The sequence below is a fragment of the Artibeus jamaicensis genome, unplaced genomic scaffold, assembly GCF_021234435.1.
Source record: "Artibeus jamaicensis isolate MK-2021 breed Jamaican fruit bat unplaced genomic scaffold, CSHL_Jam_final scaffold_1964, whole genome shotgun sequence".
Classification (NCBI taxonomy): Eukaryota; Metazoa; Chordata; class Mammalia; order Chiroptera; family Phyllostomidae; genus Artibeus; species Artibeus jamaicensis.
In genome coordinates, this window is record NW_026522030.1 from 37,025,841 (window position 1) to 37,048,063 (window position 22,223).

At 43.5% G+C, this 22,223-nt stretch overlaps 1 protein-coding gene and 1 long non-coding RNA gene across 2 annotated transcripts in view; one reads left to right on the forward strand and one right to left on the reverse strand.

Moving 5' to 3' along the window:
* TRPM3 (transient receptor potential cation channel subfamily M member 3) overlaps nucleotides 1-22,223 on the forward strand; it is a 263,509-nt gene that overhangs the window by 170,902 nt on the left and 70,384 nt on the right. Inside the window, exons 13-18 of the mRNA XM_037155024.2 lie at nucleotides 2,649-2,678; nucleotides 3,616-3,905; nucleotides 5,199-5,427; nucleotides 8,291-8,458; nucleotides 13,133-13,273; nucleotides 19,156-19,284. Coding sequence (XP_037010919.2) covers nucleotides 2,649-2,678; nucleotides 3,616-3,905; nucleotides 5,199-5,427; nucleotides 8,291-8,458; nucleotides 13,133-13,273; nucleotides 19,156-19,284 — 987 coding nt within the window. The remainder of the gene's footprint in view (nucleotides 1-2,648; nucleotides 2,679-3,615; nucleotides 3,906-5,198; nucleotides 5,428-8,290; nucleotides 8,459-13,132; nucleotides 13,274-19,155; nucleotides 19,285-22,223) is intronic.
* LOC119056558 (uncharacterized) lies at nucleotides 11,006-21,491 on the reverse strand. The gene is made up of 4 exons (XR_005083901.2): nucleotides 21,355-21,491; nucleotides 21,216-21,270; nucleotides 19,174-19,260; nucleotides 11,006-12,523 (listed from the first exon to the last, which is right to left on the reverse strand). It is a non-coding gene; the product is annotated as an uncharacterized LOC119056558 (long non-coding RNA).

A 22,223-nucleotide genomic window follows, 5' to 3' on the forward strand; every position in this document is an offset into this window, starting at 1 on the left:
TAGAAGACAGCTATGTCCTCTTACCTACTTCTGCACTCAGTCTGTTGCAAGATGTTGTTTCGGTTGAAATATAGGAAGAAAATCTGTCACAAAAATGTGTTAAATATGACAAAGATATCAAAAAAGGAAGAAGTAGCCCTGAACAATGTGGCTCAGATGGTGGGGCATCATCCCACAAAGCAAAAGGTGGCTGGTTCGATTCCCCATCAGGGCGCGACTCTGGGTTTCAGTCCCCAGCTGGGGGCCCACAAGAGGCGTCTGATTGATGTTACTCTCATGCGTGGGTGTTTCTCTCCCTTTCTTCCTCCCTCCTTTCCCCTCTCCCTAAAAATAAATAAACAAAATCTTTATTTTTTTTTTAGAGAAATTTTTAAAAGATTTTCTTTATTTATCTTTAGAGAGGAAGGGAAGGAGAGAAGGAGAGAAATATCAATGTATGGTTGTCTCTCGTGCACCCCCTGCTGGGAACTGGCCTGCAACCCAGGCATGTGCCCTGACTGGGAATCAAACTGTGATTGTGTGGTTCGCAGGCCCCTGCTCAATCCACTGAGCTACACCAGCCAGGCAACAAAATCTTTAATTTAAAAAAAAAAAGAATAAGAACTCTTTACAGATAATTGTAGATGCTCTATTTCGGTACATCAAAATTCAACAAGAGGCAATTTCTCGAAGATTAGTTGCAACATAAAATCTGAAACCATGTCAGTGAACTTTTCATGCTGTTACATTAAAATCCAAATTTCAATTTGTATGAATCTCATCACATCATAGATTGGCCATTGTAAAATAGGGGTTTGTTGAGTTATATGCAGATTTTCCAAATGCTGACACATTTTCATTATACAATTTCAAAAGTTTTCATTCATTATCACCCCCAATCTCATCAGAATAGTCTTTAAGTACTAAAAAATTGTCGAGGTCATAAGATGGGGAGGATATGTTTTCCAAGATTCTGTTTTTTTGCTTGAAAACTTGAATTTTGTCATTGGCAACCAATACTGTGAGTTGTTTTCCTTGAAATGACAGACTTACTTCATTCATTTTCCAAGTGTCTGCCATTCAAGTCCAAATAATTGTACTTGTCCACCAGTCATTTCTTCACACAATCATTCGTGAAACAGAGTGGCCATAATTCAGTCCAAACAACCCCATAAGTGTGTGTCCTCAGGACACCCATCCTAGTTCAGTCTGTAGCAGGAGTGTTTAATGCCTAGTTCCCACTTCACCCCTTGGAACAGTAAAAAGACATTTTTTTTTTTACTAGCAAGAGTAGAGATTTAATAAACATAATTTTTTAGCCCTCATCAAGCACATTCTCAAGAAAAACTGCTTTGTTTTGTTTTAAACTTTGAGTATATAACAGTGAAATGTAATGATAACTAGTAAAGTCTGGTACCATGGCCGTCATTATTGCTAAGGCACCCAGCAGTTTCAGCCACCGTTGCCTCGGCACCATCAGTGCAAATATTAATATAGTATCAATATCAACTAATATCTTAGTGTTATTGCAAAAATAGCTGTGACTTCACAGCCCCCTAGGAGGGTCTCAGGAAAGACACTGCCCCCAACCCACCTCCAGAACAGGCCGCATGGTCCTTGGACAACATTTTGAGAACTGTTGATGTAGCTGGTGGTGGACATGATTTTTATTTTTACCAAAACTTATCTTCTGATAATTCAAGCATTTTGTGGTACTAGAAAAAAATATGAAAACACTAAAATGTATACATTTTTAAAAATCACAACTTTCAAACTGGTGGTCATTATGAAAGCTAAAAGCAGAAGAAAGGGAGAGAGACAAGGTATACGTGACTCCTCCTGGTATGGTCAAATAAAACTTGGAAAACTGTAAATGCTGTAATCTTTTTTTTACTCAAATAACTTTCAAGATGGCACCCAACCATTCTGTAATACTTAAAACCTAGAATTGTAATTCCTCACCCTTAAGATGTAATTTTATATCTCCCCTTGTTAAATACAAGTCAAGTCTCTATAAGTGGCTGAATGGTTGCTTCTATAGTTGCTTCTCTATCCATCTCGGTCTGCACCTACTTTGCACATCCCAGCATCGCCAATGATGCTTCTGTATTTGCTGACACTTCCAATGCCACTGAGTGCCTTGGGTACCATCAACATGTGGCCCCTGGCCACTCACCTTTGTTCTACCGGACAGCAGCCTAGAGAGATGGCAAGTGTGAAGCACCTAAACATATACTTCTGAATAATATCCCAAGTCTCCAGGTGATAGATGTCCTTCAGAGGCTGGAGAAACCTCTCATGGTTTGATTGAATGTCCCATTGTTCACTAAAGTGCTTGATGTCATGGAGATGCCAAGCAGCACAGTTCTCGGAAGATGGAAAAAAATTTGGTCCACAAAAGGGTTGATACACCTGCAGGCTCTACCCCTAAGCAATCACATTATGCCTTTGAAGTTTTCTAATTTTCTGTGATTCACCAAAATTACTAAATCCCTAACTTTCAAAGAATTTCTCTAAATAAGTTCCCTTTGTGGTATTTTATTTAGCAATATCAATAAATGCGTTTTGGTAAATGGAATTGTTTCATTACCTGTCTGAGATAAAGTAGGATTCTTTTCTTATATCTATAAAGAAAGATCTAACTTGGTGCATGAAATTTTTTTTAACAGCCCAAAGCCTTGAAACTACTGGGGATGGAGGTAAGTGTTCACTCAAATTATTAGTGTTCATTATTCTATTCTTCTACACATTTCGAATATATCCATAAGTTCATTTCAGTGGTGGGGCTTGGGATATGACTCTAAAATAAGGAAGTAAAAATTTTCCCAGTGTTGACGGCACTGGGCACAGTTGCTTTGAAAACGTCACCATGAGATTATACTGGCATTGCAAACAAGGAAATAAATCCTATTTGAAATACAAACTTGAAAATCAAGGAAGCATATATATTCCAGTAAGCAATGTATATTCACGGGTGTGTAGAAATGGTACAGACCCAAAGGCCAGAACTATCTCACAAATGCATCTCTGAGGCATGTGGAAACTGGAGATAGTTTACCTTCTCCCCATCTCGTGTTAGTGCGGTTACTGCTACACACTCAAATGCAAGTGTGGGATGTCCTTATCCTCTGAGAGAAAAGTGGAGTGTGTCCGTCATGAGGGACACCCTACCTGCAGAGGGGGGAAAAAAAAGGACAAAAGTAAAAAAGAAGAAGAATATGGCCCATTAAAAATACTTTTTAAAAATTAAACTATAACAATGATATAGTCTCGTCAGACTGTGTTCATGCTATTTTAACTTGTTTTAAAATTAGGCAAGTATGAGCTTGTGAGGTCTTTTGGGATTAGAGCTGGGATAGGATATAGGTGCATATATCTCAGAGCTATTGCAGGTTTGGTTCCAGACCACCGCACTAAAGAAGTCATCATCTTTTTGCTGGTGAAGTGTTTTGCCTTTGATTTGTAAAAAATACAACATTTATGAAGTACCATAAAGTGAAACACAATCAAATGATTTATGCCTATAGTTCATTTATGTATCTGCAAGAGTTAGGCCAATAGTAAAATAACTGTTTACTGTATTTAATTGATTCATTTCTAACTCCACCTCTATGTTTTTTCCCCCTAAAATTGCAGGACGATGTTCCCTTGAGGCGAGGAAGAAAGACAACCAAGAAGCGGGAAGAAGAGGTGGACATCGACTTGGACGATCCAGAGATCAACCACTTCCCTTTCCCTTTCCATGAGCTGATGGTGTGGGCCGTCCTGATGAAGCGGCAGAAGATGGCCTTGTTCTTCTGGCAGCATGGCGAGGAGGCCATGGCCAAGGCCCTGGTGGCCTGTAAGCTCTGCAAAGCCATGGCTCATGAGGCTTCTGAGAACGATATGGTGGATGACATCTCCCAGGAGCTGAACCACAACTCCAGGTTGGCCAGCCCAGAAAATGGGGTGATCAGGGGACCAGAAGGGAGGGTAGGCCCCAAACACTGCATGGAAGGTCTGAGCTACCTAAGACTTTAAGGTGAGATAGTATCACCCCCATGGTACACGGAGACGGTGGATGTGAGGAATCTGTTTTTGGCGCACAGCACTAGATGTGGAGGTACACACAGGAGATTGCATTTCTGCATTTCAAGCTACCCAACGTGTCTGGCATTTTCGCTGTAAGCAGGTTTGCTGTGAACATCTTTGCTTCGAGCATTTTCACCACACAACTAATAGGCTGTACAGCAATTTTGCCGTGAAAGATTGCTGTACAAAATAATAAAATAAACGAAAGACATTAAAAAGGACATAATAGAACATAAAAAAATTAAAAACAAAATTTAAAAACCGTATTGCAAAAAATGAAACTACATTGTCTTTGAAGTCTTCCATTCATAGCATCATACTTTTCTTTTATATTTGCAGCAGCTTGGTAGACTTTTGATTTTCATGGGTGCCGGATGAATGCTCACCGAATGATTTGCCAACTGATGTGTTACCGTTTTCTAGTATAGCATGTGACCTGGCTTTGTATGTAGTTGTCACCATTCACTATTTTAAGAACACCATGTCTGCTCATCATTGTGCAGGCCATTATGAGGGCTAAGATTTATGTAACACGCAAAAGGAAGTAAGTGGGAGAACTTCCTCCATGGAGAAATGAAGCCAAACTGACAACTAGCTAAAATAGATTAAGTTTATCAACCAAACTGTCAAACTGTCATTTTATCTTTTATGGTGAAGTTGCCTGACAGCCAAACTGTTGTGCAACAAAAATACTTACAGCAAAAATACCTAGAGCTCTGCCCCAAGAGATGGTCCTCTCATTGTGGCTATTTTACAACTCAAGGAAATGAAACTTAGTATTTAAGTAACGTGTCCAAAATCACACACTTGTGGTTGACAAGGCTCGGGTTTGAATGGAGGTCTGTCACATTTAAGAAGACAGACATGCAGCACCATGATCATTAATTTACTGCTCTGCAGCCCCCATCCACATACCTTGAACTGAGGGCCTTGAGTGCAGGATTCGTGCCTTATTTGACTTACACCCCTAGTTCTAACCACAGTGTCTGGCACATAGAGCTGCTTAATGGATGTTGGCTGAACAAGTGAATGAATGAAGAGACTAGACCCTGTAAGAAACAGCTAGACCCCTCAGAACCTACCTCTTCTGGCTCACCAGTGGGTCTCCAAAATGGCCAAAAGAGGACTCTTGACATGTTCTCTTTCAGGGACTTCGGCCAGCTGGCCGTGGAACTCCTGGACCAGTCCTACAAGCAGGACGAGCAGCTGGCCATGAAACTGCTGACGTATGAGCTAAAGAACTGGAGCAATGCCACGTGCCTGCAGCTGGCTGTGGCTGCCAAGCACCGCGACTTCATCGCACACACGTGCAGCCAGATGTTGCTCACAGACATGTGGATGGGCCGGCTCCGGATGCGGAAAAACTCGGGCCTCAAGGTCAGTGCACCCATGAGCACCGGGCGTTTGGTCGGAGTTTTCCAAGCTACATGTGCAGCGGGGATTAGGCATTTTCCTGTCTCGGGAGGGTGACTCTGAACCCCAACCGGGCACCAGGATCTTCTGTAGAGTGGAGTTCGGGTTTTTTATTTTTCTATAGAGGCTAAGACCTTCCCTAAATTCTGCTAAATCAATAGAGATGGTACTCAGACATTAATATTTTTCAGAAGATCCAAAGGTGATAGTGACACTGAGGTGGCACAGGTACCTCAGGGTTGCCATTTGCTCTGACACAAGCTATGCTATATGAAGAGTCACTTACCTGGGCAACCTTCACTGATGAGGAAGACCAAACACCCTGGCCTGCTTTATACCATGTCATAAAGAGACATTAGCTCTTAATTCAGCAACATTTGAGAAATTTTTAAAACTCAGAGAACAGTGAGATAGCACCAAGTAATCTTGATCCATTCTTAAGTGAAGGAAAACAAGTTGCATATCAATTTATTACCTAAGTCCGTTTTTGTCTTTTTAAGTACGTACATGTATAGTTATAGCTATCTAGATTAATTTTTTTAAAAAAACACAGTGTTACCTCTAGGGTTGAAGTATAAGAAGGATGATGGGTGGCTTTGCTCTTTTATGTTTTTCTAATGTCTTTCAAAGGAAACATTAAACTGAGAAAAGGAAAAGAAAGATAGTAAAAATGGGAGGGGAAGATTAAAAGAATGTGTTAAAATAGTTTCTCTGTTTAGAGCTTGCGGCTGTTACAGTGAGACCAGGCTCCTGTTTACCTAGCACTACCTGATCGGGGGGACTCTGAGATCAGCCCAAAGCAGAAGGGCCATGAGACCAGAGCAATAGCTGAGGCCACCTTGACCAAACCAGCACCCCCTCCCTCCCTCCCTCCCCCCGCCAACTCACCCTTCCACGGGCTCTTGGCCCAGAGTCACAGAAGGTTTCCATGAAGTGGCTCATGGGTGTTCCGTAGCTGTGCTGGGTGTTCCATCGCTGGGTGTTTCACCGCCAAGCCTGGCTCTCAGCTCCAAGGACAGGGTGTCATGTCCCCTGAAGGCTGCCAGCATGCCACCTGAGCTTTCCCAGGCTGCCAGACACCCTGCGTTCAGGGTCACCGCACTTTCTTTTCCTTTAGCTGCCCCAAAGCCCCTGTGGGATTTGAGCACAGACTGTCCCTGACTCATTATTTGAGAATCATTTTAACTTACCCTTCAGGATCCTCTCTGCCCCTCGTCTTGGTTCATATTCTGGAGCCTTGTGCAGCAGAACCATGTCAGGACTGAGGGAAGGGGTGAGGGATTAGAGAACACAAGTCAAATGTCAGTGTTATTCAGAAATGCATTTGTTTCCTGGCACACGGAGAATGAGGTTGCCCTCTCGTGAAAGAGGCTCATGCATTTAGTGTCGTCACACGATGTTTGAGCATGTTGTTCATACATGGGAGAAATCTAGTGCTGGACCCACCTGAGGTATGACAGGGGCTCCCTCAGGAGGACGCAGAGCCCCCTGGGGTGGGTATGTGTGTGTTTCCATTGGACAGTAGTAAGTGGCAGGAGAAAGCTCTAAAATGAATAACATACTTTGTTTCGTGGACTTTTTTAAGGTCCACTTAGGGACAGCATTTTTTACAGATAACCAGATGATACAATTAATTCCACTTGACATATTAGCAAATAAATGCCAATGGACATACGCATGAATTAATTTCACCAAGTCATGGGCTATCTAACGCTTAAATGGTAATCTCAATTCTGTCCCACTTTTGCCTTGGGTAGCATCTCTCTTTCTCCCCAGTTTCCCCATGCAAAGTGAGTGTTAAATGAGTAATATGTATTTGGGTAAGATGTTTTGTTTCTCCAAAGTCAGATTGAGCTACTGTGCATAACAATTCCAGGTATTTTTACGATGAGCTTCTTTGCCACAAACATATTCTCCACAAAACTAACTGGGTATAAGGTGATTTTTCCATAAAAGATAAAACAATTAAAAAATAAAAGGGGGTATTAAAAAGGACCTAGTGAAGTTCATTTTCATAACAAAATTAAGACTATTGCAAAATACAAAATATTTGAATTTATTAAAATGTGTGGAGATTCTTGTCAATACTGTGCAAATATCCAATTTTATTTCATGGGTAGAACTTAAGCACTCACACATTTTTTGCGTCTTGATATGTCTCCTCCTTTGAGCTGGGCTTCTCAGCTGCTGCTTTTATTCTCACCACACTGTCACGTGTGTGCTGGTAGATGTTTCAAAGTCCAGTGCAGAATGTAGGTTCAACTCTGTGCCTTCACTTCACCAAAAGATTTGCGAACTAATTAACCAGTTATCGTATTCTGGTACAGCATGGAGTCTGACTTTATACTCTCTTCTTTCACATTTTCAGTACATTTTAACACCATATTTTTTATCAAGTCAATATACATAGTTACCCTTCACTGTTTTAAAACCCCCCACGTCTACTCACACTGTACTATAGAGCATTATGAGGGCTCAGATTTATGTAACGTAAAAATAGGAGTGCACTATCAACCTAAACAGTCAACCAGTTCTTCTATCTTTTACGGCAAAATTGCCTTGCCACCAATTAGTTTTACAGTGAAAATGCTTCCAGCAAAGATATTAACAGCAAAGAAGCTTGCAGTTGGTGCAGAGCAGCTCCCAGGTGGCCAGAAATGATGCTCGTAGCATTAAAGTGCGTGGTTATTCAAATAGGCAAGTCCTCACTAGGCACACACACACACTCATACATACACCATACCCCCAGGCCCTCTGATTCTAAGCAACCCTTCTGATCTTAACCCTTTAAATGTGATTATTATTATTATCATTATTATTACTTTAGGTAATTCTGGGAATTCTACTTCCTCCTTCAATTCTCAGCTTGGAGTTCAAGAACAAAGACGACATGCCCTATATGACTCAGGCCCAGGAAATCCATCTCCAAGAGAAGGAGCCAGAAGAACCAGAAAAGCCCACAAAAGAAAAAGACGAAGAAGATATGGAACTGACAGTAAGCAAATACTACTCAGTTACTGTCCATGGGGAACACCCTTGGCCCCCTTGGCCCATACTATGGCCTAATATTCAATAACTCTTGAGGTCAGCCCTTCACCAGGTGCTTTCATTTGGGCCTCCACTATGCACACAAATAGTATGACCTCAGGAACTAATTCTATGTGAAAGTTTTCAGCCAGAGGCAGTGGTGCCAGACAACCCAATGAAATTCCAAAGCAAGACACCCTAATTTTCCAAACAGGCAGTGCTTCCTAAACAACCAGGGGATGCGGCAGCCTTAGCACACAAAGGAGAGGGAGTCAGTGCCTGGGGAGCAGCCGGCTTCACTGAGCTGGAACTGTTCTGCTGATCAGAAGCTAAGCCTCTATCTGTCTTTGGGGTCAGGCTCACAATGCAGGACTAATTGAATTTTGAGGTTTGTATGGAAGGCTTTTATTAGCTCTTCCTGGTATAATTATAGAGCGTGGATGCTTTGTTCTGCAGGGGGAATGGGGCAGCTGGGCATGGGACAGCGTCCCGCAGCCCCCGCCTGAGCAGCATGACTGCCACTGGATTGTATCCAAGATCTAAAAATATCACATGCTGTGAAAGGGACAAACAAGGCTTCACAGCTTGGGCGACATCAACTCCATAGGACCTCCCTGATGTGCCCACGCTCCCCAGCACTCTGACCAACGCCTGTGATGGCCCAGTGAGGCCGTAAGGGGAGAAAACAAAAATTGGTTTGGCTCAAGTGACAAAAGGCCTTCGCATTATTATCCTAGCGGGAACACTCTGTGAATTGTTTTTCCTCCTGATAAACAGTATTTCCTTCCACTAGGCCCTTTCTAAAGATATGTTTTTAGGCACAATTTGAGGCCTGTAGGAGGGTATATGCATCCGACCACACTTTAGATTGATTAATCATTCATGGCTAGTGACTCACTGAGTTTAAAGCCTATGTTTACTTTCAGTTCCAATTTATAGGAATCGGTGGAGTCTCTACTTCCCTCTATGATGGGGTGACTGCCTTCCCTAAAGATTGTACCATTATTTGACCCACAAACCCCTTCATGGAGAGAAAATGTTTTATTAGGAGAAACATTGTACTCATACTACGGGGCTCTTTATTGGCTACTTCAGCAGAGGGGTAAAGAGTGTGTGCTCTGGACCAGAATCCCGCCCCACCCCCTCCTCACTGTGGAACCGCAGGCACCATTTCTTAACCTCTAACGTGGGAATAATAAAAGCTTACAGGTACCTGTAAACCATATAAAAAGTGTGCATGTGCGCTGTGTAGACTGGTGTCTAGCACGTGGTAAGCCTTGACTGACATTTGCTCATATTGTTGTAACAGCGCTAAAGCTTACATGCACTTAATCATGGAATCATGGAACCTTGTAACAGTCCCACAGGTATTTATCCTATTTTACAGATGAGGAAGCTGAGCCTCAGAGAGGTTGAATTGCCCAAGGTTACCAGCTAGTTAGTTGTAAAGCTGGCATTATAACCCAGGCATAAAGATTCCCTTGGCCATGCTCTTAGCTGATAGCTAAGGGATGCTAAATTTTTTTTCCTAGTCTCAAATGTATGCCGCCAGCTGGTTTATTCTACCATGTAGCAGAGAGAATCCAAAAGTGATGCATGGGACTCCCATGTCAAGTACGACATGGCCCTGACATTGGTATACTTCCTGGGGAGACTCAAGGAAGGATTTCAGGAAGGTAGCCAGAAGCTGAGGGCAGTATTCTGTCTGCTTGCATGTCAAGAAAGAAAACAAAGAAGGCAGTTCTCTTCTCTGGCTCCATAGACACAGCTTTAAGGACTGAGCCTTCAAGAAGCCACAATAAAGATGCATCTCTGGACTGAGAGCAAAATCTGCTTCCCAGAGAATAGATTCTGCAGTTGTTCACTGAGAACCCAAGAAGACACCAAAATAGCACTTCTGCCTCAGCTTCTTCCCCACGGGCGGAAACCGCAGGGAGGAAGGAAGGAAGGAAGGAAGGAAGGAAGGAAGGAAGGAAGGAAGGAAGGAAGGAAGGAAGGAAGGAAGGAAGGAAGGAAGGAAGGAAGGAAGGAAGGAAGGAAGGAAGGGATTTGTGGGTTGGCAGAGTCGTGGTGGGACAGCAGTGGTCTTTAAGGTGGGGCTTCCCTTGATACTAATGACAAATATTGTCACTGCTCGAGCCCTGATATTGGCTCATCATGGACAGGATTGGAGAATGCAGCTTTTTATGAGTAATATTTGAGCTTCTGTGTAAAACCAATATTTCCTCTCTTGGAATGAGACATTTTCTCTTTGTCCTTCCAAAATTATACATGAAATATCAGCCTCGGTTTGCTTCATTTTAGTAGCAATTAATAGCTTAGTTCAGACAACATCTGTGTTCAGGCAGCAAAAATTTTTCCAATTTATACAGTGCAGTGTTTGACCCTGCTACATTCTGCTTTAAGGAATATAAGCAGAGGAAATGCTTGACTGCTGGGGAGAGAATTCAACAAAATCAGCAACTAAAGCTGCTTAAGCTGGAATTAATAAAATATCAAAAATCCTTTACTTAAACCCATGAAAGACAAGCAGTTTAAAAATGCACTCACTTTAGAATATATCTGAATAGCAGAGGCAAAACAGGTTGTTATATTTTTGTTATTGTGTTACCTGCATTGTCATATAAATGTCTTGCATTTTGCTTAATAAAGTCCCAACCTGTCCACAGGCCCAGGGTGTTGTTTTGACTCTGTCAGGACAGCCTCTGTCCCTAGAGGTTACCTGAAGATGCCACTTTCCCGAGGCCTAAACCCTCCAAGCTGCCTTTACTGTCATCTCATCGTGTCCTCAAATAGCAGCATATTGTGAGCACACAAAAAGCCAACAGGAGGAGGGATGTTGTGTTTATGTTACTAAATTATAAATTATAGAGGGACAAATATATAACTTCAGAGTATCTTGGAGTCAATGATCAATAATTCATTGCTTTCTAGTTTGCTATATCTATCACAAAGATTAGTTCATCTTACTGATCAAAATCTGCACCTAAATAGGCCAGAGTACAGAATGTTACCTATTCAACAGCTCATGGTACTTCTCTAGCTAAAGGCTCTATAAAGGAATGGAAGTTACCTTCTGCAGAAGTCCTATCGGTCACAGGTAACTCATTTGTGATGGTTACATGGGTGAGTGAAGTGCATATTTGAGGCAATGACAGAAACATTGGAAACTAATATTTATATTTTATGTAAGGTGGTTTGAAACCAGAATCATCTACTCACCAGTGGTTGTCTATGTTCTCAACTTCAAGATAACCTTAAGTTATTTCTATAATTAGATCTCTGAACTCCAAACGTGTATTCTTAGTGCTTTTTCTTCTCCCAAATCTTTATCAGTCTCTAAGAGTTAAAAGGTTTGATCCTGTTCTCACCTTTAATGAAAATTTTATTTCCCCAACATCGTAGAACTAATCTTGTCTCAGAATGATATTGAAAGAATTAAAGCCAAGAAATTATACTGTAATCAATGCTAATAACATACACTTTTTTCTGGTGAGAGGTACCAACTGGATCATTTCAGCCAACAGTGTTTGAGAGTCTTGGATCACTTTAGAGGCTGGCAATACTCACTGAGCACTTATTAAATGCCAGATCTGTTGATTATATACCAACTTTCTAGCAGGTGCTAGTATTACCCTAATTCTACAGACAAAGAAACCAAGTCTTTGGGGAGTTAAAAGACTTATCCAAGGTGTCATGGGTTCTTAGGGCCCAAGTTAGGACGTGATCCTCCTTCTGAGGGACCCCAAGCCTGGAACTCTTCACCATTAGGACCTTAGCCATCTTTATGGCATCCTGTCACTTGCCATCCAGATAGAATGTCTCTATTTTTTTTCAAATTCTTCCTGTTCTGCAATGTTTAATCATTATTGTTGTTGTTGCCACTGCTATTGTTGTGAGTGAGAAGGAAATAATTCCATTCTTAAAGAAATCTCCAAAAGCTTGAGATGAGGGCCTCTCGGGGTCAGGCCTGACTTCTCCGAGTCTCAGCTGGTCGACTGTGCCATGCAGAGGAAGGCAGTATGCCCAGGAGCTGCAGCAAAACGAACACCAGCAGTCACTTGGGTTCCACAGGGTTTGAAATCGGGGAACAAAGGCATACACAGAAGGGTTGGGGAGACGTCTCTAACCAAACTAAGCTTCAGGCACTTCATTAACTAACCTCTTGAATACTCATAACCTCTGAGTAAGTTACATATTACTGGTCCAATTCACCTTTGACTTAAGAGTCTACTAGCATGAGTGAAGACATAGTTTGAACCCAGATCTTCCTATTTCATGATACACATGGGAAGAGTCAGGTTGGGAGAAAAGACAGATTCACGAGCTTCCCAGGCAACACTCTTTCTCCCTCTCAGAATTCCGTGTAACTTCTATCACTCACGTCTTCCAGAGGTCCTCAGGATGGAAGAGACCAGAATAGTCAAGAAATATCCCTAAGGGCTTGCAGCCCCGGCAAGGTACAGATTCTATGTATATGCAAACACACAGAGGAGGCGTTGAATCTTTAAATCAATCTCTGGGGGATTTGGGCAGAGCATTAAGTTTCTATGAACATGTTCCCCTCCTCTGTAAGTGAACACTTTGGACCCCATGATCGCCAGAGCCCTGCCGTGATGCTATTAATTCTCCTTCACTGTAGGCAATGCTGGGACGAAACCATGGAGAATCTTCCAGGAAGAAGGATGAAGAAGAAGTTCAGAGCAGGCACCGGTTAATCCCCTTGGGCAGAAAAATCTATGAATTCTACAATGCACCCATCGTGAAGTTCTGGTTCTACACTGTAAGTATCTTCCCCTTCCTTCTTCCTACTGGATGGCCTCAAAGAGCCGATGCCAATTTCCCATGCACCTGGGTGGTGTCCTCCATTAGTCGTGACATAAAGACCACACGGGCAGAAATAAAAGCTCTACAGCAACCTTGCTTTTTCCAGCATCTTAAAAAGAGTTGTGGAGTATGCGAGGTAGCTTCCATAGCTTCTACATGTCTCCTCCTCACAGAAAATAAAGGAAATTGTCAAAGTGAGAATTAACAGAAATAGAGGGGAGATGAGCATGCAGGAAAATAGATGTCATTTTACAGAACACTTCCCTGCTCTGGATGAATGAGCACTGGATCACAGCTGCCTGTTTTAGATGCCAGCGCTGGGTTCAGGGGCACAGTGCTAGGTACGAGCTGAGCAGAGTGTTAGCAGCAACACCACTAAAGATGGGTAGTGTTAGTGTGTTATCACTCCCGATCTGGTAGTGCCATCTTTCTTGCCCTGACACAATTAACATGCAAACAAAGCAGCAAAAACTACTCGAAGCAAATTACAATCATGGCAAATATTGTTCAGTAAGCACACCCTGCAAACATCTCCGGTCCACAAGATGAAAGATGGCCCCTGAAATAGCTTTCTGGTGTGGTAGAAATGGCCCAACTGTTGGGTTTCTACTTCTGCTTTTCAATGATGTTTGGTGTTTAGAGTGAGCTGTGGCCCAGGCCATCTCTGCTTCTCTCCAGCCACAGTGGAACTGCTCTGAAGGATGGTACGTCTACCCCTTTGGCCTTTCTCACAACCAGCTACACACCAGTCACTTGAATCAACAACAGGATTAGCCAGGTCTGAGGTAGCGGTGACCCAAGTGCCCAGATGAGGTGCTTTTTATGTGGTCCTGTATCTAACGCTGAATGCTAGCTTTAAACGAGGCTCCCTCAGCACTGAGGACATTTGCGCAGAGCGAGCTTTTGTTGCGGAGGACTGTCCTGTGCACTGTGGTAGCACATTTAGCAGCATCCCTGACCCCTCTCCACTACATGCCAGTAGCACTCTTCATGCCCCAGCTATGACAACCAAGGTGTCTCCAGACATTGCCAGATGTCCCCTTGTGGGGTAAAATTGCCACCAGTTGAAAACCACGTCTGTAAAGTATACCCTTGAGAGAGGATGAGATATTATCAAAGTACAAAGATTAGATTGTTTTAGTGAAGTAAAATTTAAATTTATTAATGTTAAAAAAATTCTCCCTTGTTTGACCCAGCAATCCCACTTCTGGAAATATATCCTAAGAATACTGAAACACCAATCAAAAGAATATATGAACTCTTATGTTCATAGCAGCATTATTTATAATAGCCAAGATCTAGAAATAGCCCAAATGTCCATCAGTAGATGAGTGGATAAAAAAAAAAAGTTGTACATTTACACCAGGGAATACTACGTGGCTGTTAAAAAGAAGGGGCTGTTCCTCTTTGCAATGACATGAATGGACTTGTGGATTATTATGCTCAATGAAGTCAGTCAGTCCAAGAAAGACAAATACCATAAATAACCATATGATTTCACTCATATGTGGAATCTAATGAATGAACAAAATAAAATCAGAGACATGGAATGGACTGACAGATCTCAGGTGGGAGTGGGGTAAGGAGGGTTAGAAGAGACTAGCCAAAGAACATATCTGCCTATAGGAATAGGCCATGGACTCAGACAACAATGGAGTGAAGACCAGGTGTGGGGAGCAGGAGCTGGGTGGAGGGGAGCAGAGGTGGGGCAATGGGGGGGGGGGATATCTGTAATAGTGTCAATAATAAAAAAAAAATTCTCCATCAAAAAAAATGATGAAGGCATGCAAAAGTTATTTCTATCCCTATGTCACATACATGATATATTATTTTTACCTTGCAGTAAACAGCTTAGTAGTGAATAGCATGGACTCTGGAGTCACACAGCCTGAGTGGAAATCCTGTCTGTGTCTCTTAGTAACTTGTACCTTCAAGCAAGTTACTGCAGTACTCCGTCCCCAGTTTTCTTAAGATGGGGACTATAACAGTACCTATTTTATAAGGTTTAGTGAAGCTTCAATGTGTTAAAATGTTTGAAGCACCCAGCACAGCGCCTGAAAGCACAACATAAATTTAACTCATCATTCCCAGTCTAGTACCATTGAAGAGCAATAGTTAGTGTTTCATTCATCTGTCTACTCAACAATAATAAAATATCACTTATTGAACACTTAGAACACTTACTATGAGGCACTGCTCCAGGTGTTTATAGAAACTTTCCCTAATCTAACAGTTTAATCAACACAATATTTTTACTGCATTTTACACTCCACTCTGTTCTTCCTCTTAGACTAGGGCTGCCCCAAGTGTCTCACCTGGAACAGGCCTTGGCAAACGAGGACCCACGGGCCCACTCCAGCCACTGCCTGTTACAATGGCCTGGGAGTAAAGAGTGGACTTAAATTTTTAAAGGGTTGAAATAAAACCAAAGGAAGAATATTTGGTGACACATAATAATTATAGGAAACTTCCATTATATAAAAGTTTTAGTAAAATGCAGCCAGATTCACTCACCACTGGCTCCCGAGCCCTGTTTGTGACGAGGGCTCGTGTCAGGTACCCAGCTGCAGAGGATGCAAGTTCAAGGTGTGAAGTGGCACCAGGTCAGAGGGCAGGGTGTGTGCGCTGGTCAGCAAAGACAGACTCCTTCCTCTACTAACACCACGTGCCGCCCTCCACTCTCGAGGGGCAGCAGGAAAAGGCAGTGAGGAATGACGCAGCCCCACCAGGGATCCACAAGCAACTGTAAACTTTGGTGCTTGCATTTCAGAGTTTAGGAGTCATGAATCTTGGTTAATGGAAAATTTATAAAAGGAATATATAAGCATATAAAGTACAAATTCTTATAGGATTCCCACTGACTTAAATAAGAATCGTAAGGTTATGTTTCTTTTCAAAGCTTTGACATTTTACATCCAGCTTGTTAAAGCTCACAGAATATCTATGTGTGTGAATACACATATACACCATGAAAGTGCATCACACTAAGGTAACCTACAGCCGAGCCCCATGGATGTCGGCAAGTTCTGAGATAGGTTGCTCTCAACACAGTGGCCCCACCTCTGTTGTGCCATCTAAATATGGTTAAAGCCCTGTCTGTGGAGGTCCATATTTTGAGAGTTGTCACAAAATATTATATCATATCATATCATATCATATCGTGGCTCAATATGGGAAAAAAAGCATTGTAGGGTAAGTGTGATTTAAAGAACAGGCAGGAGTTAAACAATGATCATGGAAGAAGCAGAAACAATAATGAGGGCAGTTTTTACAAGAAAAAAGAGAGGGAGGAATAGTTAATAGGGGATCAAAAGGAAGCACAGACTGAGGCAAGAGAAGACAAGGTGAATAAAAGTTTCTTAACAAAAAAGGCAAATGATATTGTTAGCCACCGTTCACTGGACTTCTCCAGTGTCTGGAGATAAATACACATCCCCTTGCCAACACCCCAATCCTTCCCAAAGCTGTCTAAGGTCAATAGCAATCACCTCCATTTCACAGAATGGAGATCCAAGCAGGTGCGGTGAAATACACAAAATGGCTCAGCCAGCGAGTACTTGGGATGGATTTAAATCCAAGTTCCTTTCACCAACCACTGTTCCTTCCACCACATACACCAGACCCGTATTCAAAGGGCACAGGCAGGTCGGAGGAGTTACAGGCACACCTCGTTTTCTTATGCTTAGCTTCATTGTGCTTCACAGACACTGTGTCTTTTACAAACTGGAGGTGAGACCCCTCCCCCACCAAAAAGATCAGGGCTCGCTTTCTTGTGGTCCTCTCTTTCTTGCAGCAATCTGGAACTGAACCCACGACATCTCAGATCATAGGCCTGTACCAATATTCAGGGGTTCTGAAAGGGTGTGTGTGTGTCTGTCCGTGTGTCTGTCTGTGTGTCGCTGGGCCTACCTGTGACAAGAGAGGATAATGCTTTGGAATGTTTTGCAATGAATTGGGTAAAATGATAAAAAAAAACAAAAAAAAAAAAAAAACCAGGGCAGTTGACAAGATTCCTTTCACCTAGAAGCAGTAGAATAGGATCCAACAAAGAGAAGGCAGCACCCAAAAAGGGAGAAGGATTTCAGGTCAGAAGAAGGCTGAGCATATATTTTAGAGTTTGACCACTGACATTCTTTCTTTGTGTTTTGTAAACTACCATATGCTCAGGGACTATAGGGCAAATGCCAGTATATAATGGTAAACAGGAACCATGAGAACCAAATTGCCTTTTAAACAGCATCTTACAATGATTTCAGGTACAGTACACTCTTCAAGTGAGGTTTTCATGATGTGCTAATGACCTTGAAGGGGAGGGGTAGGAACTGAGGCAGGGATTATAATGAGAATCCCTGAGGGGGCGGGTGTACCAGAGCAAACCTCTCAGGTGGAGAACCAGCCCTTCGCCCTCCCTCCAGCATCTGCATAACTGCTCTCCTGCTTGTCTGTGATCTTGTGAACTCCCACTTAAATGCTCACCCTTCAAGAGATGAGAAATTATATGGCTGTGTCTGTAAACGCGTCAGCATATTAAGAAAATAACTTTGACTCATATTAAGAATCTGTGCATTTACAGAAGAAGGAAGGAAGAAAGAAAGAGAGAGAGGGAGAAAAGAGAAAGAAGACCAGCATTTCCCTTTGTATTTCCCAGCCACAGTGCATCTGCTCCACCTTCTAAGCTGCCCGCAGGGCCCCAGAGTCAAGGTGTGTCTGCAGAGCCCTCAAGGCCTCAATCCACTGTGTCCTGTTTGTTTTGCAGGCTCCAAAGAGCACAGAAGATTTGAATAAATTCACTCTTAGTTCCTAGTCACAGTGCCTGAGGCCCCTAAAGGCAGCTAGTGCCTTACTCAACTTGAAGCATTGCCTAGATAAGGTTTAAATTCTCTGCCATTTTCCCTAGGTGAGGTTTTCCTCCAGAGACTCCTGGCCTCTTATGCAAGAACCTCACCAGCCCTCCTACACTCCACTCACCGTAGACATAACTGAATCCTCCAGTGACAGTCACCAAACCCCAGCCCTGGGTTTTCCAGTGACACTCAGCGAGAGATTCAGCCAGTTCCAATGGGGTTCAACCTCTGGGGCTGGAGTTTCACGAAGATTAAACCCCACTCCAAACTATAGCCAGCCACACACAATGGCCACACAGTCAGCCATTTCTTTCCATAAATTGCTCGGTTTTCTCTGGTTTTGTTTCAAAGAAGCAGAAAGCAGGAAGAAATGTGCCAAGTTGAATAAGATAGCAAGGTGGTGCAGTGGGAAATAGGTGAAGCCCTGCCAGGGCACTGTCAGGCCAAGCATATTAAAGCAGAAGAGAGAAAAATACATTAAGTCAGAAGAGAATTAAAGTGGGGCTTCCAGATAAAGTCTTGGGTTTGACCAATTTACAAGTGTAGCAAGTGTCTTCTTTTCTTTCTTACTGACATTTAAACCACCTGGCATCCGTCAGGCAAAAATCCTCCGGGTTGCCCTAGTTCAAGAACCTGAGGCTCCTGCATGAGCAAGGGCAGCCCCTGGGAGAAGAGGTTCCCTCGTTAGCCAGGAAGACATGAGAGACTGGATAGATGCAAAACAAAACGATGCATCACCACACCTGGATGCAAGCAAAGTACTGGGGCCTGGACATAAGTATAAGAGTCAAAAGGGAGATTGTATATCAAGTTATTTCAAATATTACAGCCTAATTCTATCCTTTTGCTAGTTTAGAGCTTTGGAGTTCATTTAGTCTTGAGTTCCGAGTTCTGCTTGCTGACCTTGTTTGTGCCCTGCAACCCAGGGGGCCTTGCCCAAGGGCAGGGCTCCCAGACCTTTGCAGCCAGAGCACTGTATTGTGTTTCCTTACAGCTGGCGTACATCGGATACCTGATGCTCTTCAACTATATCGTGTTAGTGAAGATGGAGCGCTGGCCTTCCACCCAGGAATGGATCGTCATTTCCTACATTTTCACCCTGGGGATAGAAAAGATGAGAGAGGTAACCACTTTCATAAAAGAGACCTGAAGAGAAAGACAGCGGCTGGTTCATTCGTGCATAGAGGGAGAGCGAGATACTCGAGATCCACCTTGACCCGAACCATTAGTAAGAATGTTCCCTAATGCAACCACAGAAATGTGGCCTTGGGGGCTGCTGACAAGTGGCTTCGCAGTGTGTTTACAGGGTCGTCACTCCATGAGTGCTCAGGATTTAGTCCGTTTTCTGCTAACAGAGCTCTAGCCCCAGGAAACCTTCAAGTTGTTTATAAAACAGTTTACAACTTTTTAACTCATCCCTAAAAACATGACTTTACATTTTCCACTTTTTTCATCTTTAAGTTTTTCCACTTTTAACTCCCATTGCAAACGCCTCACTCTGGGTCTCTTTGGGCAGGGTCCGCCACTATCTGTGATTCTCCAATGCACTTCAGCAGCTCTAAGAGGAGCTGTGCTTTCATTCACTCTCTGCTCCATTATTTATTATGCACTGGCTGGGCACCAGCCTTTCCACCAGCCCTGGGCATCACTGGGATGAACTGAGCATATTGCTCATCCTCCAGGTTGAGGGTGTGGCTCTCTCTCTTCTCCCCCACCCTCACTGAGTAACAGCCATCATAATACCACCCCCGCATGACACTTGAAGTCATTGCTAGCCTCAGAGGCCATAAGTCAGCCACCAAAATGAATGCAGTGGAGCAACCTTCCACCAGAGGGCTCTGCCACCCTGTTGAACGCACTCCACAGACGACCCTTCCAGAGCCTGTGGGGAATGCCGGCCTGTGCGGTCTGACGATTCCTCTGCATTTCCCCCTGAAACGACAGTCTGCAGCAGAGGCTGCTTCTGCAAGAACTGCTGCCCGTCAAGTCTACTGCACCCTCTAGAGCTCCTGAACAACCCTGCTCTCTACTACAGTGAGTGGGAGAATAATTTGAGACTCCACAGAAAAAAAGATTCCTACAAATCCACAAATTCACCCTTGTCTTCACATTAAAACAGGTTAAAAAGCCCTTACTATCTTAGGTTTTAGCTCTAGAAAGTTCTTCTTGAGAAAGATGCAGTAACTATTAGATGCCTTTGTTTGTATGCAAAACACAGACTTTATTCTTGTAGTACTATTTAATAACATATTATTTTCCATACGAACAACTATAAACCTACTTTTGCCACACTGTCTATATATTTCAAGCTCTTTCTCTTGGATTTTTAAACTGTTTTGGGGATATTTACATTTTAAACAACATACCCCCATCCTGAGAGTTTGGTTGCTGATACCCTGCTCCCATTTTATAAGGGACTAGATTCATTTAAAAACAAAACAGAGGCCTTGCCTTCTCGCCTCGTTCTAACCAGTTGACAGTGCCTTCTACTTCCTGACCAGTCTGTGGACTTCCCATTTGTAAATTGAAGTCAGAAATAAATTTGCTTTGGTCTTTATGCAGCTCTCTGAGAACTGAGACCTGCTCCTGCTAAGAATGCAGTTGCTGCGAAGTGTCAGCTCGCTCTCTGGTGATTTAACGCCCAGATGCATATTTTGTCCCCACGATAAGCAGAAAAAGGAAAGACTTGAGCAGGGAGATTGGAATCTCTCCAGGGACTAGACTGGAAGAAGACAGGGAGCAGTCTGTACTCCACAGACTGTTCTGGAAGAGACTGCCAAGCAGGCGGGCTGCCAGGAACCTCAAGGCCTGGATATCCATTTCTCCTGAGGTAGCATGTAATAGCAGAGAGGGCTTGGAGGCTGGGGTCAGCGGGGAGTCAGCGGAAGAGTCCTTGCTTCTGAGGAAGCTGTGAGGAGGGAGGCGCTGACCACTTTAGATCTGACCTTTTCCTCTTCAGCCTGGTGAGGCAGCTCCCTCAGCCCCAGCCCGTGGCCCAGAACCCATTAAAGAAATGCTCCACCGCCAAGGGAGTGGAGACTCCGTCGGTCTCACCTTCGTGTCTCCTCACAGTCAGCACGCAGGCCCCCAGGATCCCAGGCACAAGATCCTGGAAACATGGAAAAGTTTGTAGGCTTCTGAGGAGGGATATTGTGGTTTCACATGCTGCCCTCCCATTCCCAGAACCACATACTTCTGCACGTAGTCACCCAAACAAGCTGCCATAATCCCTTAATAGCACGGAACAGTTTACAGCACTGGTAGACATTCTCTCACTTGGGCCCTTCTCCCCAGGACTCTGGGAGGTAAAGACTGTGGCTGTTATAACCTCCCGGCCTTGCTAATACGGGAAGTGAGACTCAGGGGGCGAGCCCTTTTTCGATATCCCACAGCCAGAAAGGGGAACTGGGTCTTAAACCTGACTGGTCCCTCTCTTTCCACTCCCACAGTGGGTTCCACACGGGGTGCTCATCCAAGCCCAGGGCCCTAAGAAGTGCTAGAGCTGGTGGGAGAAGTGGAAGGGGTGGAGGGTTGGCACTTGACTTTTTACTCCAGCCCATTAGTGTTTAACTCTTTTTTGTATGTTGATTTCACAAGCATATTTTCACTATTGAAAAAATTATACTTTAAACCTCCTTGTTTAACAGTTTTAGGAGAGTGTAGGCAAGAGGTTAGAAAACTTCTAAGGGTCTCGGTCCTTGCCACCTTCCACATGCGCACACAGATTTCTGCATAGCTACGATGGAGCTGGAGTGGGGTGCAGGGGGGAGAAGCCATCAGGGCCCCAGCAGCTGCAGGAATCCCTAACAGATGGGACAGTGGTTCTCACTCTGTGGTTACCAGCGTTACCTGAAAATTTGCAAGAAATGTAAATCCTCAAGCCTACCTACGCCAGGCAAGCTGCAGCAGAAACTCGGGGGTGGGGCCCAGACTCCTGTGGTTTACTGGCCCTCTACATAAGTCTAATGCATGCTAAGGGCCAAGGAGCCCTGGCTTAGGAAAGAGGCTACCAGGCATCTCCTGATATCTTGCTTAGCCTGCCAACCCCTAGTCCTGACTTAC